A 14,898-nucleotide genomic window follows, 5' to 3' on the forward strand; every position below is an offset into this window, starting at 1 on the left:
TTTAAATGCTTTTGAAGAATTCTGTTTCTCCTGCTTGTGTCTTATTCTGTCAGAAGGTAAATTGTAAATCTACAGCTTAGACCTTAGGCTTAGCTCCTATCATCATAACAGATAGTTGCACAGCTGCACTGATCCAGCCATCAGTCTTCCACTAAGTTGTTCCTCACAGAATTTCCTGAAAGAAACTTGAAACCAAAGGAAAAAAAAATTGTAAATATTTTCTTGATTTACAGTGTTGTTTCAGCATTAGGTGCTTCACTCCAACTAGGCTGCTTGGTATATTTGATGCAGTATGTTTTTTATATATAGAAAGAAACCATTAAAACTAGTAAATGTAATATTTCATATATAAGGAAGTGAGAGTTTAGAAAAGTAATTATTGATCCTGAACTGGGTGGAACAGCTATGCGATGCAACTTGTAAACAAAGACATGTAAAGCAAGATGTGAATACCAGGCTAAAAGTCCAAAGTGTGAATTTTTTACTCTTATATTTCCTAAACTACTAAATTGGCATGCAAAAACAAATTAATTTATCTATTTGCTTATTTTCTAAAAATCTTTAACGAAAGATGTCAAATTGCATATGTTCTTTGAATTACTGTGCTTTAATAACAATGCAGAGAGATAAATACTCATTCATAAAAAGAACAATTGTAATTATAATGTTATAACTGAAATTAGTTACATAATTTGTTAATTAAGAATGCAAGGGATGTTGACCATGGAGCTGCCAGGCATGAGGAAAACAGGAAGATGACAATGATGGTGTATGTATGTAGTGTGAGAGGATATGCAGTTTCCTGGTTGGACAGAAGATGATGTTGTGAGGATAGTGAGGACAGTGAAAAAGTGAGATGGAGGCAGATGATCAATGGTGGCCTGTAGCCAAAAGAAGATGAAATATTGGAAGACTGCAAACACTGTAAATATTGGGAAGTTGAGTTCTTCATTATGTCATTGCTTGGCTGTTTTTGTGCTCAGTTTGGTCTCTGTCCTTGGCTTTTCCCACGCTAGATCGCATATTAGCATTCAAGTTAACTTATCTATTCTAATTCTTTATTCTGTGTTTAGTGGTGACTTGAAGGAAATTCTGCCCAGGATACAAATGTTATTGATTGTTAAGTTGCGTACTGCCGACTTATGTTGGTCATGATGTGAAACAAATGCAAATGGAGTGCATAAAATATGTATAGATGCTAATCGCTGTATTTGTGATGATGTTCATGCAACGCTAAGTATGTATTCGCTTACCGTTTTCGGTCTCATCCCACTAAATGCTTCGTTATGTGATCAACTAGTTGGTAACTGTTTTATTTTTTTATTTTTTTATTTTTTGTGAAAAAAACCTGGGAAAAAAACTCATGCGAGCAGATGGAATTAGAAAAAAACTGGAGCACTACAGGGTATGAACCCAAAACATTTTGCTGAAACATGTAGGGGCATCGTGGTGGCATGGCGGTTGGCACTGTTGCCTCACAGAACGAAGAATGAATGGGTCTGCATGGGTTCTCTGTGGGTACTCCAGCTTGTTCAGAGACATGCACTTAGCAGGGTTAGGTTAATTGGTGATATGAATGTGAGTTTGAATGGTTGTCAGTCTCTCTGTGTTAGGCTTCAACAGACTGCCCACCTGTCCAGGGCGTACCCCGGCTTTCGCCCTATGGCAGCTGCAATACGTTCCATCCTGGATGGATGGATGCTATAATGCTTTTTTGACAAGGTAGTTCTCTGTAGGTTCATCATTTTGGTATGATCAGGATCTTTTGCATTACGTACTAACATTTAATGCATTGTTAATATAAAAACAATAATGAAAACACAGAGTATAGCAGCCTAAGTTAATGTTTTCAAAAGAAAAAGGCTCCATAAAAATGAGACTGACTCATGATATTAATTCGCCTTCAATGAGCCCTAGTTGTAAAATGTGTTTGGAAGAAAATAATAAAATAAAATGGCAGTGATTTATAACTTCATATGTTAACTATTTTCAATATCTGCTTCATGCCAGAAATAAGAGCTCTGAAAATGACCACCTGTGTTTGATTGTTTTGGCATCCTTACCAAACCTCGAGGGGTAACACACACGTATACAGGTGGAATATGAACTTGTGTTTGGTGGCCAAATGTCTGTAAATCCCTTCGCTGTAGCTGGAAGAATGGCCAGACTCACTTCAATAATGTCTGGAAAAAGAGGGATTAAATGCACCAGGTTAATTAGTTTCAGACTAGCTGACAATTATTTGTATATGAGAGGGAGCGCCAGTGTCTTTCAGCTGGGTGTCAGCCAAAAAAACTGATAGTATTGTAAATCTACTGTATCAGTGGTAATTTGTTTTCATATGTTCAGACTGCAGTCTTGGGTAATTTATTTTCACATCTGTATTCAGTGGACGCAGACTTGTGGTATCGCATTTATTTTGATTAGTACTAGAAGGCCGTGGCAGTTCTTGTGTTTGTATATGTGTGTGTGTGTGTGTGTGTGTGTGTGTGTGTGTGTGTGTGTGTGTGGAGTTAGAGCGCTCATGCGGCATTTGTGTTTGTTAGGAAGGCGAACACTCCTTTTGCAGCGTCAGGAAAGGCCGACTAAAGGAGACCATGTAAACACAATTGTTTTAGAATAGCCCAGGGTTTTATGGGCGCCGGTAATGAAAGCTAACACAGATGTTTGAACATGTCGTTAATTCTGTATACATTCCTTTAGATGATGTAATATCTCACAGGCTGGATGTGTTTGGAGGACTGTTGTCTGTGCAGTTTTATGATATTAATTCTAAAGTCTGGAGGGGGTTGAATATGACTGGGTATTATTTTCTCAGGTTCAAAAGCTAATCATCCTGACATGGCATAGTACTAAAATGCACTCCCCAGCATTAGTTACCTGTCAGCCAGGCAGCAAGTTTAAACTTCTTTAAAAAGTGTGTAATTTCCTGTGGTATATAATTTTCTTTTATGTTGATGAGAATGGATATTACAGCAAATATTACAAAAGACAGCTTTCAAAATATTAAAACAGTTATTTAATAGTCTTATTAAAAAAAAAACCATAATACTTTATGCGCTTTCTTTTTGTCCAATGATACCACTGTCTTGTCTGTACATTAATTTAAAAAAGCCAGGCTAGGCCACTCAGTTGCCATATTTACCTTTTTTACTATATATATTGATACTCTTGATACTGCAAAGTATTAATGTTTGATGCCTTGGAGTAGTTTGCTTCTTTCCCTCTTTGGCAATGTGACTATAGTAAAGTTATTTAATGCGTGTTTATAGTGAGTATAACCTCGTGAAATCACTTTACAACAAAACTGTTAGCGTTGGATGCTCCATCCTCCAGATGGTTTATTGGCGACTGGTCAGAGTGTCCGAAGACGTGCGATGGCGGAATAAGGACGAGGACAGTCCTCTGTATCAGGAAGATTGGTCCCGCTGAGGAGGAGACACTGGAGGACACTCACTGTTTGACTCATCGGCCTATCGAGAGAGAGTCCTGCAACAACCAGTCCTGTCCTCCAAAGTGGGTCACTCTGGATTGGTCTGAGGTAAGGCCAGTAATAATAAGTGTTTTTCTGTAACTCATTGCACTGTCAAGATATGTGTTTAACACTTTTCCTTCCCTCTGTAGTGCACACCTAAATGTGGTCCTGGCTTTAAGCACCGCATTGCCTTGTGTAAGAGCAGCGACCTCACCAAGACCTTTCCGCCTGCCCGCTGCTCGATCCATAACAAACCTCAAGTCCGAATGCGCTGCACTTTAGGGCGCTGTCCTCCTCCCCGCTGGATCCCTGGTGAATGGGGACAGGTAGGACCTTGTCTCTCTCTAACTTCTTCCACAACAGTATGGCGGTTAATCCTACTGGCATGTTTAAAAGACAAAGTTTCCACAGATAAAACTCCATGTGTAGGTGAATGATTTGTATCATTTACACCTGGATGAAATACTGGGGATTCCAATCAGGCCTGTGACGCATGTGAGTGCATAGAGGCTGTGTTTGTGTTTGTGATTCCAAGAGTTAAAACAGGCCTGGAGTATGTGATCGGCAGCAGTAATATCTTCTTGGCTGTTTGAAGTTTATCTGCACCCCAGACCAGGCCTCTCTGTCACTTCCAGGAACAGGGTTTTGAGGAAGACAGAGGAATAGAAGTTTTGGGCTCACCCTGATATGACTTAGTATGCTCTGAAAAAGCTGCTCAACACTTTACAACACAGCTGACTCATATTGCTGAGAGGACGCCAAAAAGTCGTGCGTCAGAGATAGTTGTATCTACAAAAAGTATGGCTTGTTATTTTGTAGGATTTGTTAGTAACTCAGTGTAGAAGTGGAATTTTAAACAGTGTGCTCTGATGTTTAGAAGGCAGTTGTGCAAGGATTGTGTGCTCTGATGAAGGTGATGTCATGGTTTCAGCTGTGCCAATCAGGTCAGAAGTCAAAGGTTGAGAGTCTGGCAGTTTAAGTCATAGCTTTCTGGGTTCTTTTCATATCTGCCACATGCCCGTTAACACACACAAATATCGATAACACACCTTTACAATTTAGTCTGAGCCGTAAACAAAGCAGACCAAAATGTTAACCTCAACATAGTTCATCAAAGGACAGGCTTCTTGCCATGCTGAGCCAAGGTTAATACCTCATAGACCAACAGCTGGAGTCTGCCCTTACACAGCGCTTTCTGACACACTGTAGAACTGTGTGTGTGTGTGTGTGTGTGTGTGTGTGTGTGTGTGTGTGTGTGTGTGTGTGTGTGTGTGTGTGTGTGTGTGTCCTCTCTCCCCCACCTATTCTGTTTTTCTGGCTGTAATTACAAGCTTAGCCTCCACTACTCTCGTCCCTCTCTGGCCAGCTGACCCTCAAAGCGCCAGAAAGGGGGGATTGTTGCCAGCTACCAAGATCCCAGTCTCCCAGGCCAAAAGGTCTCCAGTTCAAATCCCACTAAAGTTGCACCACTGACGTACGCCATCTGTCATAGCTTGCAGCGGGCCCTAATAAAGACTCTCTAATTGGGAAGGGATGACATGCAGGCTCACTGATCTAAGGCAGCCAGAGAGAATCTGTGAAGGTGATAGAAAGAGGTGGGGGGTGACTGGGTTTATTTCACACACTCGTATATGAGCACACACACATAGTTATGGCTCACAGGTGTGTTTTTTCTCAGCCTTTCCAGCATCAGCTCAGATGAACAATTCCATTATAGAGTCGAAAGTGTGCTGGCACCTACACCTTTTGTTTTTTATTAGTTTTACTAATTTGTTTCTGTCTGTTTTTTTCCTTCTACAAAGGAGATTAGCGGCTGCCCACAAGGCCAATCTCACTTTTTATAACAACTAGCATATAAAGAGGCAGGAGCGCATTTTGTGTTTACCAACGCAAACGTTTTATGCACCAACAAAGCAAATTTACAGTTATATTATGAGTACAGCCTTAAAGTGCAGAATTTCTGCTGTAGTTTGAGCGGTGGGACATTAATATCACATTAATCTTTGTTGAATTGCAGCCATTTTTAATTTGGACAATTTATCGTATTCATAAATAAAAAACTCATACTTCTTGGAGAATCTTTCAGGCTTCAGGCTTCCTGCCTGAACCTAATAGAAATCACTAAAAAATGGGATTCGTCCTTTGTGATTACTTTGCCAGTCCTTTACTGCAGTTTCTCTTTTTTCTTGGGTCATTTGACCTTAAGTTTGCCAAAAAAAAAAATTCATTCAATGAGAACTAGACAAGTCATGCATGTCAGTGCGTAACACTGTCTCCACCATGAGGTGATGCAATATGTTTTGGAACATCAGTTGTTCAATGGCTTTTTTTTGCTCTCATTAAGTGTTTTCATCAAGGATCATGGAGGACTTGGATAGTTATATGCTTGCCTCTTAAAGAGCGTTCTTCACTTGGCTGGATATTTTTTTTTTTTTTTTTTTTACTGGAAAGGATGCTGCAATCATCATCATCATCATACAGTGCTGTGAATAAGTATTTGCCCTCTTCCTGATTTCTTTGTTTATCGCATATTTGTCACACTTGAATGTTTTAAATGGTCAAATAAATTTTATATTAGTCAAAGATAACCCAAATAAACACAAAATAATTTCTAAATTATGATTTTATTTATTAAGGGAAAAGCTATGCAAACCTACCTGGCTCTGCGTGAATAAGTAATTGGATTTTTTCTTTTTTTTTGGAAAGCTGGGCTCAGTTTCACCAACCGAACCCGTGCCTGATTACTGCCAGACCTGTTGAATGAAGAAATCACTTAAATTGAACCTAGGCTCAAAGGTCTTAGAAAACAACACATCATGCCACGATCTCAAGAAACAGCTGAAAAACAGAGACATTGAAATGTATTTGTTTGGAAAGGGTTACAAAGCTGTTTGTTAGGCTTTTAGGCTTTAGGACTCCAGTGAACCACAGTGAGAGGCATTATCCACAAATGGAGAAAACTTGGAACAGTGCTAAATCTTCCCAGTAGTGGTCAGCCTACCAAAATTAAAACATCAGTGACACAAAAGAACCCAAAATAAAACAAAAAAACTTCAAGATGCCTCATGATTCATGTCTTCATGATTCAACAACAATAATAATAATTTTCAACAATAAAACACTGCAAACAATTTCAGTATTGCAGCAGAAACAGATGTGTTCCTGTTAGTCAAATGTTTTTGATTGCCCTTTAGATACAAGGCAGATTTTAAGATTTATTTTAGTATAACAACAAGAAAAATTGAGAAAAAAAAAAAGCAAACTGACCAACTGGCTGATATCCATTACAGCTGTCCTATTGCCCAAACCTATATCAAGCCACTCTAGGTGCCAGTATACCCTCTGCATTGATCGCTTTTTGCACCGCCTTACTCGTTCATTCACAGGAAGCCGTTGCAGTATTCTCCTGAACAGTAGGTTTCCCCACTCAGATGATACTACTAGAAAGAGAAGAAATCCAAACCTGAAGCAAAGACTGTGTAAATGTGTGTTTGTTTCGTTTCGGGGGTTTTTTTTGTTTTTTTTTTGCTAGCATATAATTCGCGGGAATATAATAAAATGGGGTAAAAACTGACACAGTCTTACACTGGTGTCTGCAACCTGTGCTAGGTTACAAAAATCGAGAGGTGCACAAGTGACTGAAGCGTTACAAATATGGTGTGTCACAAAGGATGTGACATCAAACTCAGCACACGTGGCAAGCATAAAAACAACATAAACCTTGCTATCTTTCTCACATTTTTGTTTGGGAATGTCCTTGTCTTTATTTTGTGTTTTTGCAAATAAGATTTTTGATACAAATTATTATAAGCAAATAAATAAATGTAATAATAGTTAAATGTGGGGAAAAAAAGCTTGAAGAGAGCTTCACGTTTCTTTTTGTGATCAGGAGTAGAATTACTAACCAGTCTAAACCCTTAATATACTTGTGCACAAAATATCCCTTGACAAGCAGTTTTCAAAACAGATGTTGCAAAAGCCTTCGGAGGGTGAAGAAGAAATGAGCAGAGGGAAGGAAAAGGAAAACAAGACTCACAACAAGTATAAAGTTAAGAGAATGCCAAAAGGTAACCTTTTCAACCTCATTTGACCTGTTTGCTCAAATTTAGGAAAATGAATTCAGATTGAGGAAGGTGACTCTGGTTGGCTCTGTGTGCTCCCTCCCTTTGTGCCCCGGTGATTGTTTGATTGGATCAGGTCGTACAGTGTATGTGTGCATGTGCCGGGATTACTATGTGTGTGGAGGTCCATGAGGGAGCGCAGACTCCCTGCCTAGTATTCAGGGTCACAGAGAAAAGATGGTCCTCATTTAACTTGTTAAATTTACTGGCTAAATATGGTGTTGCGCAGACAGTGACTTTTGGTCTGGTACTCTTTGTTTCAGTGTTCAGCACAGTGTGGTCTGGGCCAGCAGATGAGGACGGTACAGTGTCTGTCCTACACAGGACAGCCATCGAATGACTGCGTAGAGTCCCTCCGACCAGCCACCATGCAGCAGTGTGAGAGCAAGTGCGATGCCACCCCGATCTCCAGTGGTGATGGTGAGATGATGAAACATAACATCGTGTCACAAGCAAGTTCAGTCAAGAACTTGCTTGTGTGAAAAGTTTACTTCTCGCAGTTTTCGTCACGGTCGAGAAGACAATTTCTGATCTGCAGTTTCTTTATAAGCAAAGGTTGATTGCTTTATGCTCATAGATATTGTGCTGTATGTGCACAGCTTTTACACAAAGCCCCACTTGAAAAGGTTATAAACTATCTCTATCTTCATCTTCACTGTTCTACTATGACCTAAACACAGTTGGATGACACACTCTTCTACACTTTGCCAGCAACATTAATCTTTCCAGTGAGGTTGGCTCCTAGTCAAAGCGAAGCAGCTCAACCCTCCATATACACTTACACATGATGGATGGCTATTCAGATATGTAGAGAAGGGGCCTTCGATTAGCCTGAATGGAAAACGTGAGCAGCGTTTACAGGCTGGCTAATGGGATTAGCTGTAGGCTAATTGTTCCTTTACGGACAGCAGTGAGGCAATGTCTCGTTTCATTTGGCTCTGAGAAGGCAGGGGCCAAAGCCTAATAAGGGAAGACACTCTGATCATGATAAGGCATTTAGAGCACTGCCTGTCTGGCATCCAGCAAGCAGTCTGTGTGTGTATGTGTGTGTCTGTGAGTGTGCATAGTAGGGATGGCAGCCAGCCCAGTTAGTGAACGAGGCCAGGATCTGTCTTAGTCTCTGCGTCCAAGTATAGTTGGAGTTTTATTCTATTCAGACCTGAGGGAGATCCACAAGCTCTCATGTAGCAGTTTAGTCCAGTTTGTACATCTCATATGTTATCATTACATCGCTGTTTAATGACTTGCCTTCATTCTGAAAGTATTTAATAAATACGCAACCTCTTCTGACCATCGATTTTAACCTATTTATCAAGTTTGCCTTTGCTGCAAAACAAAAGCTAGATGTCTATGTGTTATTTCTATTAAATATAATGTTGCAAAGAAAAATGACTGCATATTATTAGTGTTGATGAGATATCATTTGAATTTTGGTGTAGCACGCATTTGGAGTCAGCATGTCAGCTATCACTGGATTTTCAATTCGGAAATACTTCAAATGATTGATAATATTGTTCCATGAGAACAAGATGTATATAAAAGATGCACAGTGCTGTGAAAAAGTATTTGTTTCTTTCCTGATTTCCTAGGGTTTTTTTTATATATATATATATATATATTTGTTACACTTAAATGTTTTAGATCAGCAAACACATTTTAATATTAGTCAAAGATTACTTGTGAAAATGCAGTTTTTAAATAATGGTTTCCTCTATTAGGAGAAAATAGCCTACCTGGCCCTATATGAAAAAGTAATGGCTCCCTCTTGTTAAGTCATGAATTAACTGTGATTAACCACATTTTTTTGGAAAGCTGAGTTCAATTTCACTAGCCACAGCCAGGCCTGATTACTGCCAGACCCGCTGAATCAAGAAATCACTTAAATAGAACCTGTCTGACAAAGTGAAGCAGATCTCTAAAAAATCTCTAGAAATAACACATCATGTCATGATCTAAGGAAACAGCTGAGAAACAAACACGCCATTGACATTTATCAGTTTGGAAAGGGTTACAAAGCCATTTCTTAGGCTTTGGGACTCCAGTGAACCATGTTGAGAGCCATTATCCACAAATAGAGAAAACTTGGAGGGCAGGCCAGCTTACCTAAATTACTCTAATAGTGCATCAGCAACTCCAAGAGGTCACAGAAGAATCCAGAACAACATCTAACTGCAGGCCTCACTTGCCTCAGTCTAGGTCAGTCTTCATGATTCAACAATAAGAAAGAGAAAAATGGCATCCATTGGAGAATTTCAAGGCAAAAACCGCCGCTGATCAAAAAGAACACATAGGCTCATTTCACATTTGCCAAAAAATATCTTGATGATTCTAAAGACTTTTGGGAAAATATTCTGTGGACTGACAAGACAAAAGTTGCAGAAAGTTTGAGTCCTGTTATATTTGGCACAGTCAAACATGGTGGTGGTAGTGTACTGGTCTGGGGCTGCTTTGCTGCTTCAGGGCCTGGATGAATTGCCGTAATTGATGGAACCATGAATTCTGCTCTCTACCAGAAAATCCTGAAGGAGAATGTCCAACCATCAGTTGACGACCTGAAGCTTAAGCGCAATCGGGTTATCAAGCAAGATAGTAATCCAAAACACACCAGCAAGTTCACCTCTGAATGTCACAAAAAATCTGATATGAAGGTTTTGCTGCTAAGGGTGGCACAACCAGTTAATACGTTAATACAGGGCCATGAAGGTTTAGATATTTTTTTCCACCTTAGAAATAAAACCAGTATTTAATATATTCTATGCACTAAGGTTTTCTTGGTCTAATATTAAAATTTGTTTAATGTTCTGAAACATGTGTGACAAATATGTAAAAAGACTAAGAAATTAGGAAGGGGGCAAATACCTTTGCACAGCACTATATGCAGCCACTGTGATATCACCTTACTCTTAATGCAATCATACTTTATAAACTTAACATCATGCTTCTTTAAATAAAGTCTGACACTAACCACTGAGATAGTAAACTCATCAAAAAAGGTTTTACTGAAGTCATGGCTTAAGAAAGAAGTAGGGTCATTTTCTTATAGATTTTTATACTCTTAACCCTTTTTTCCAAACAGAGGAACCGTCTCCTGCTGGCCGTTAGAAAGAATGCAGATTTAAGGCTCTTATTAGATATATTTATATATAGTCTAGGGAAATAGGTGTGGTTTTACTTAAAAGGTGACACTATGTAAATGATTGTGTTATGTTAGGTATAAAAACTTTCTTGTGTGTGTGTCTTTTTTTAGTCAGCTCCTACGACGAGGAGTTTTCCTCTTAAACATAGCCAGACTAATAAAAGATGTTTTCTTTTGCTGTCTTTATACCTGAGGTCTTTTCTGTCTCTCCACAGAATGCAAAGATGTAAACAAAGTGGCTTATTGCCCGCTGGTACTGAAGTTCAAGTTCTGTAGTCGAGCGTACTTCAGACAGATGTGCTGCAAGACTTGCCAGGGGCACTGACCCTTTGAATACAAGAGCGAGACAAGAAGATGGTCATAAAGGCAAGAAAGATGGAGGGATACAGTGCTTAAGAGAAGAAGAAAACAGCAGACTGGAAAATGCATCCCGACTCTGAACCAGTGGAAGAATGAAAAAGTTGTCAATGTTGAAGACGGGAGAAAAGCGAGGATTTCCCTGTTTATCACACCCCATACTCCTGCCCTCTGTCGTGGTGGAATCTAAACCACTGCTCAGCCCATAATGCTGACACAGACATTATTTTTTTGTTTTTTACATTTTCACTTCTGTGAAGTGGAACTCGGAAGATTAACTGTTGGTGATGTTATCTTTTATTATAATAATAATTATTAATATCATTGTTAGTCTTCCTCAGTGTTTGTTTTTTTTACAAATCCAAAGTGCTGGACACATCGCTCGCAGAGGATGTACCCCGGAGATTAGAAGAGGGGGGATGGGAGACTCCTGTCTTTGGGATGACTGTGATGGTGCTATTGGCAGAGCAGACTTCTGGCTTCGGTGCACTTTTTTCATGTAAATACCAATTTACTGCTCAAATGCAACAGAGAATCCCTGTTGGTGTACTGTATATTTATTGTACAATCCAAAACAGAGCTGATATATTGTCCTCTGATCATCTTTTCGCCAGATAGTAGCCTACTGTTATGGAAGGGAATGTAATGTGACTGAATTCATATTCAGTTTCTTTGTGCTTGAGTGAAAATATTACATACTGTAACATATGTTAAACCCCTGTATACTGTAAGGATTTGTATATTATATACATATGTTAATCCAGGGCCAAAAAATACACCGTGGTTATTGGAGATTTTTAAATCTTTTTTTTCCTCCCAGCTGGGTGCCTTAGTTCTTAACAGTCAGGTAAAAGTTCACCCAAAATCACCAAAGTCATCTTTTCAAATGGTGCCTACGCCACATGAAAAATTAGTGACCAGACCTTTACTAGCATCTTACTGAGTTTAGTATTAAAGGATTTATATGTTTTGTTCATCTGAGTCAAAGTGCAGTCACCATTACATACTCTCTTTAAGGATCTTTTTGAGGTAAACTAATAGCCCCGCAGTTTGCAAAATGGCCTTCTTACCAGTGATTACATGAAAAGATTGATGTATGAGGTCTGGGCAAGACGATAGTTAGCTCAGGCCTCAGTCACAATTTAATACTGGCAACACAAAAAAGGTGATCCTCAGCAAACGTCCTTGTGATTGCTTTAGTTGCTAGGAGATTGCCGTGGTCACCTGTAGTTTGCATGAAAGATGCCAACTTGTCTGCAGACATTTATTTCTTGAGCTTTAATGACATTTTAATTAGTTTACATTTGCTTTTAAAGAATAAGTTGTGTCTTACTGCTGCAACCTACATAGTTTGGAATGTGTAACTTTTACTTTGAAAGCAAATGTTTAGGTTACACTTACCATTTCACTACTGCTTGGTAAGTCCACTTCTTCCATGCAAAAAACAGCTGAACATGGAAATCTGCCAGTGTCCAAAGCAATTTCAGAGAATATTTTTTTCCAGCACCCTCTCAGTGACCAATTTATGCTAGTGACTGCCAGCAACCTCCAGCAATCAGTTGCCAAACAGTCGTAAAATACACATGGGGGTTGGCAGGAGGTCATTAACTGGTCTGCACACTAGTGTGCACAGCTGTTTGACTAAGACCTTAGGAAAATTGGAGGGAAAATGCTGACTAGCTAGGGTGACATGAATCAACCTATTAGCACATCTAAAGCTCACCAATTTACAATTAACACTTAATGTAAAAAAAAAAGGATCATTAAAAGTCACCATTTAAATGTAAATTAGGACATAAATCAGTAAGTGTTTATAATGTTGCTTTTGTCTTTAGTACAAAACCAGCTCCATATAAATGTCGTATGAAGACCAGTTCAGCAACAGTTTGCAACAGCTAACATGTCTGTTTAATTTAGCTCTGTGATCTTTAAATAAGCAGTGCTGTATCTGCTTTATGCCACCAATGCAAGCAAAGACTTAATTTAAAGATTTGGTTGTCAGTATTGTTGAACACTTCTGGCTTTATGGGAGGTTAAACACAGGCTGCCTGACTTGTGAAGCTGATGCTTTAAGGGGGGACTAATGAATTAAATGTAGCCTACCCATTCATTCTCATCAAAGATGCTTGCTGGCACATAATAAAACCAACTAGGCATTTTGGAGCTGGGCATGTACATCAGAAACTGAAACTGAAAAACACACTTTTAAAAAAAGCAATTTTTTTTGGATGTGATATGGGACAAAATTAAGATTTAGAGTGTTTAAGAAGGCATCTCTCCAACCTTCCAGCCTTTTAGACTAAGCTAACGTGTGGGATTATTCACAAGGAAGTGAACAGGCCTGTTTCACAAATATTGAGATATTCCTGTTAAATATACATGCAAAACACCACTTTTGTTGCCAGGCTATGTCAGCCAGCTTCACTCTGCTGCTCACAGACTCCACACTCTGCCTCCTATCCCCATCATGTTCATCATCATCATCACCTTTGTCCCATAAATGAATAAAAAAACAAAACAAAAACGGCATACTCAGTGGTGCTTGCCCTGCTCTTGTATTTTTTTTTTTTTTAATTTCCAAGAAATACTGTGTTTACCTCTCTTTCCTCCTGCTATGCTTCGAGGCTTGCGGCCTTCCCAGGCTTCTGGTGCTATCAAGTGGGTGCTTCCATTCAAACCCGTTCCAGTGTGCTAATAAGAAAAGAAAAGTGAGGCTGGATCCAAACAGTATGAAAAAAATATATATATACTTGTCAAAATTTCTGTTGATGTAATGCTGGTCATGTTATCGTTTAGTTTGTATCTGTCTATACCTCACACTGGGAATTTTCATTGTCAACTGTGTATTGTTGCTTGTGCAGCCAACAAAACAGTCACACCCCCGGACGAAAGCGATCACTTCACCCAGGTGACGTTTGGGTTGTGAAAGGGGAACAGCAATTAAAGTGAGTGTGTAAGGATCTTGTCAGAGCTGTTAAAACCGACGTTCTAATTTTGCTGCTGCTACGTTTTTTTTGTTTTGTTTTGTTTTGTAGCCACCTTCAGAATGACAGTGCTGAGTAGATTTTTTTGGAAAGGATGGTGGATGCTGCATTCAAAGACATCAGAATTCAAACTGCTTGAACTGACTCATCTACTGGCTGTGGGATTAAGAAGCTCCATTTAGAAAAAGAAAAGACAACTTAATCAAACTGGTACTCGTTGCTGTGAACTTGGATGTTTGAATGTCACATTGCTTCAAAACGTATCTGAAGTGCAAGCAAAATGAAAAGCATCATGTGATTAGCTGCATATATTTTGTATTCAGTATTATTGTTGGTACACTGTTACTAATTTTTTTTTTCAAATGTAAATTATATGCTAATTTATTGCATTGTCACTTGTACATTGATTTCACTGCATGCAAACTGAAATTTAGCATAGTGAAAAAAATGCCATGATACGGCCCTTCACCAACTTTTTTTTAAGTAGATAAATGAATAAAAAGAGCAGCTTTTAAACAGAATCCTCTGTTAACACATTCATTTTTACTATGCTTGTCAAAACATATTAGAGCGTGCAACCGTAAACTTGCATGGCAAGGTTATTTCCATCATTAACTTGGTTTTGCTCAGGTTCAGTGGTTTGGAGACAAAGAGGTGGAGCTGAGATAGTTTAGATGTGCAGCGGCAGGATGGTGGCTATATTAGACAAAGGATGTTGAACATGGAGCTGCTAGGCAGGAGATAAAGTAATTCAGTTTTATTTATATAGCGCCAAATCACAACAGTCGCCTCAAAGAATTGGAATCAACATTATGTATTTGTATA

General features: G+C 39.0%; 1 protein-coding gene across 1 annotated transcript in view; it reads left to right on the top strand.

Annotated features, from left to right (window-relative positions):
* Positions 1–14,577, top strand: part of adamts6 (ADAM metallopeptidase with thrombospondin type 1 motif, 6) — a 75,289-nt gene extending 60,712 nt beyond the window's left edge. Inside the window, exons 23-26 of the mRNA XM_063478044.1 lie at positions 3,337–3,541; positions 3,625–3,801; positions 7,860–8,016; positions 10,948–14,577. Of these exons, the coding sequence (XP_063334114.1) occupies positions 3,337–3,541; positions 3,625–3,801; positions 7,860–8,016; positions 10,948–11,057 (649 nt within the window). The 3' untranslated portion in view covers positions 11,058–14,577. The remainder of the gene's footprint in view (positions 1–3,336; positions 3,542–3,624; positions 3,802–7,859; positions 8,017–10,947) is intronic.
* The last annotated feature ends 321 nt before the right edge of the window (positions 14,578–14,898 follow it).

This window comes from Pelmatolapia mariae, linkage group LG7 (assembly GCF_036321145.2).
Source record: "Pelmatolapia mariae isolate MD_Pm_ZW linkage group LG7, Pm_UMD_F_2, whole genome shotgun sequence".
NCBI classification, from domain to species: domain Eukaryota; kingdom Metazoa; phylum Chordata; class Actinopteri; order Cichliformes; family Cichlidae; genus Pelmatolapia; species Pelmatolapia mariae.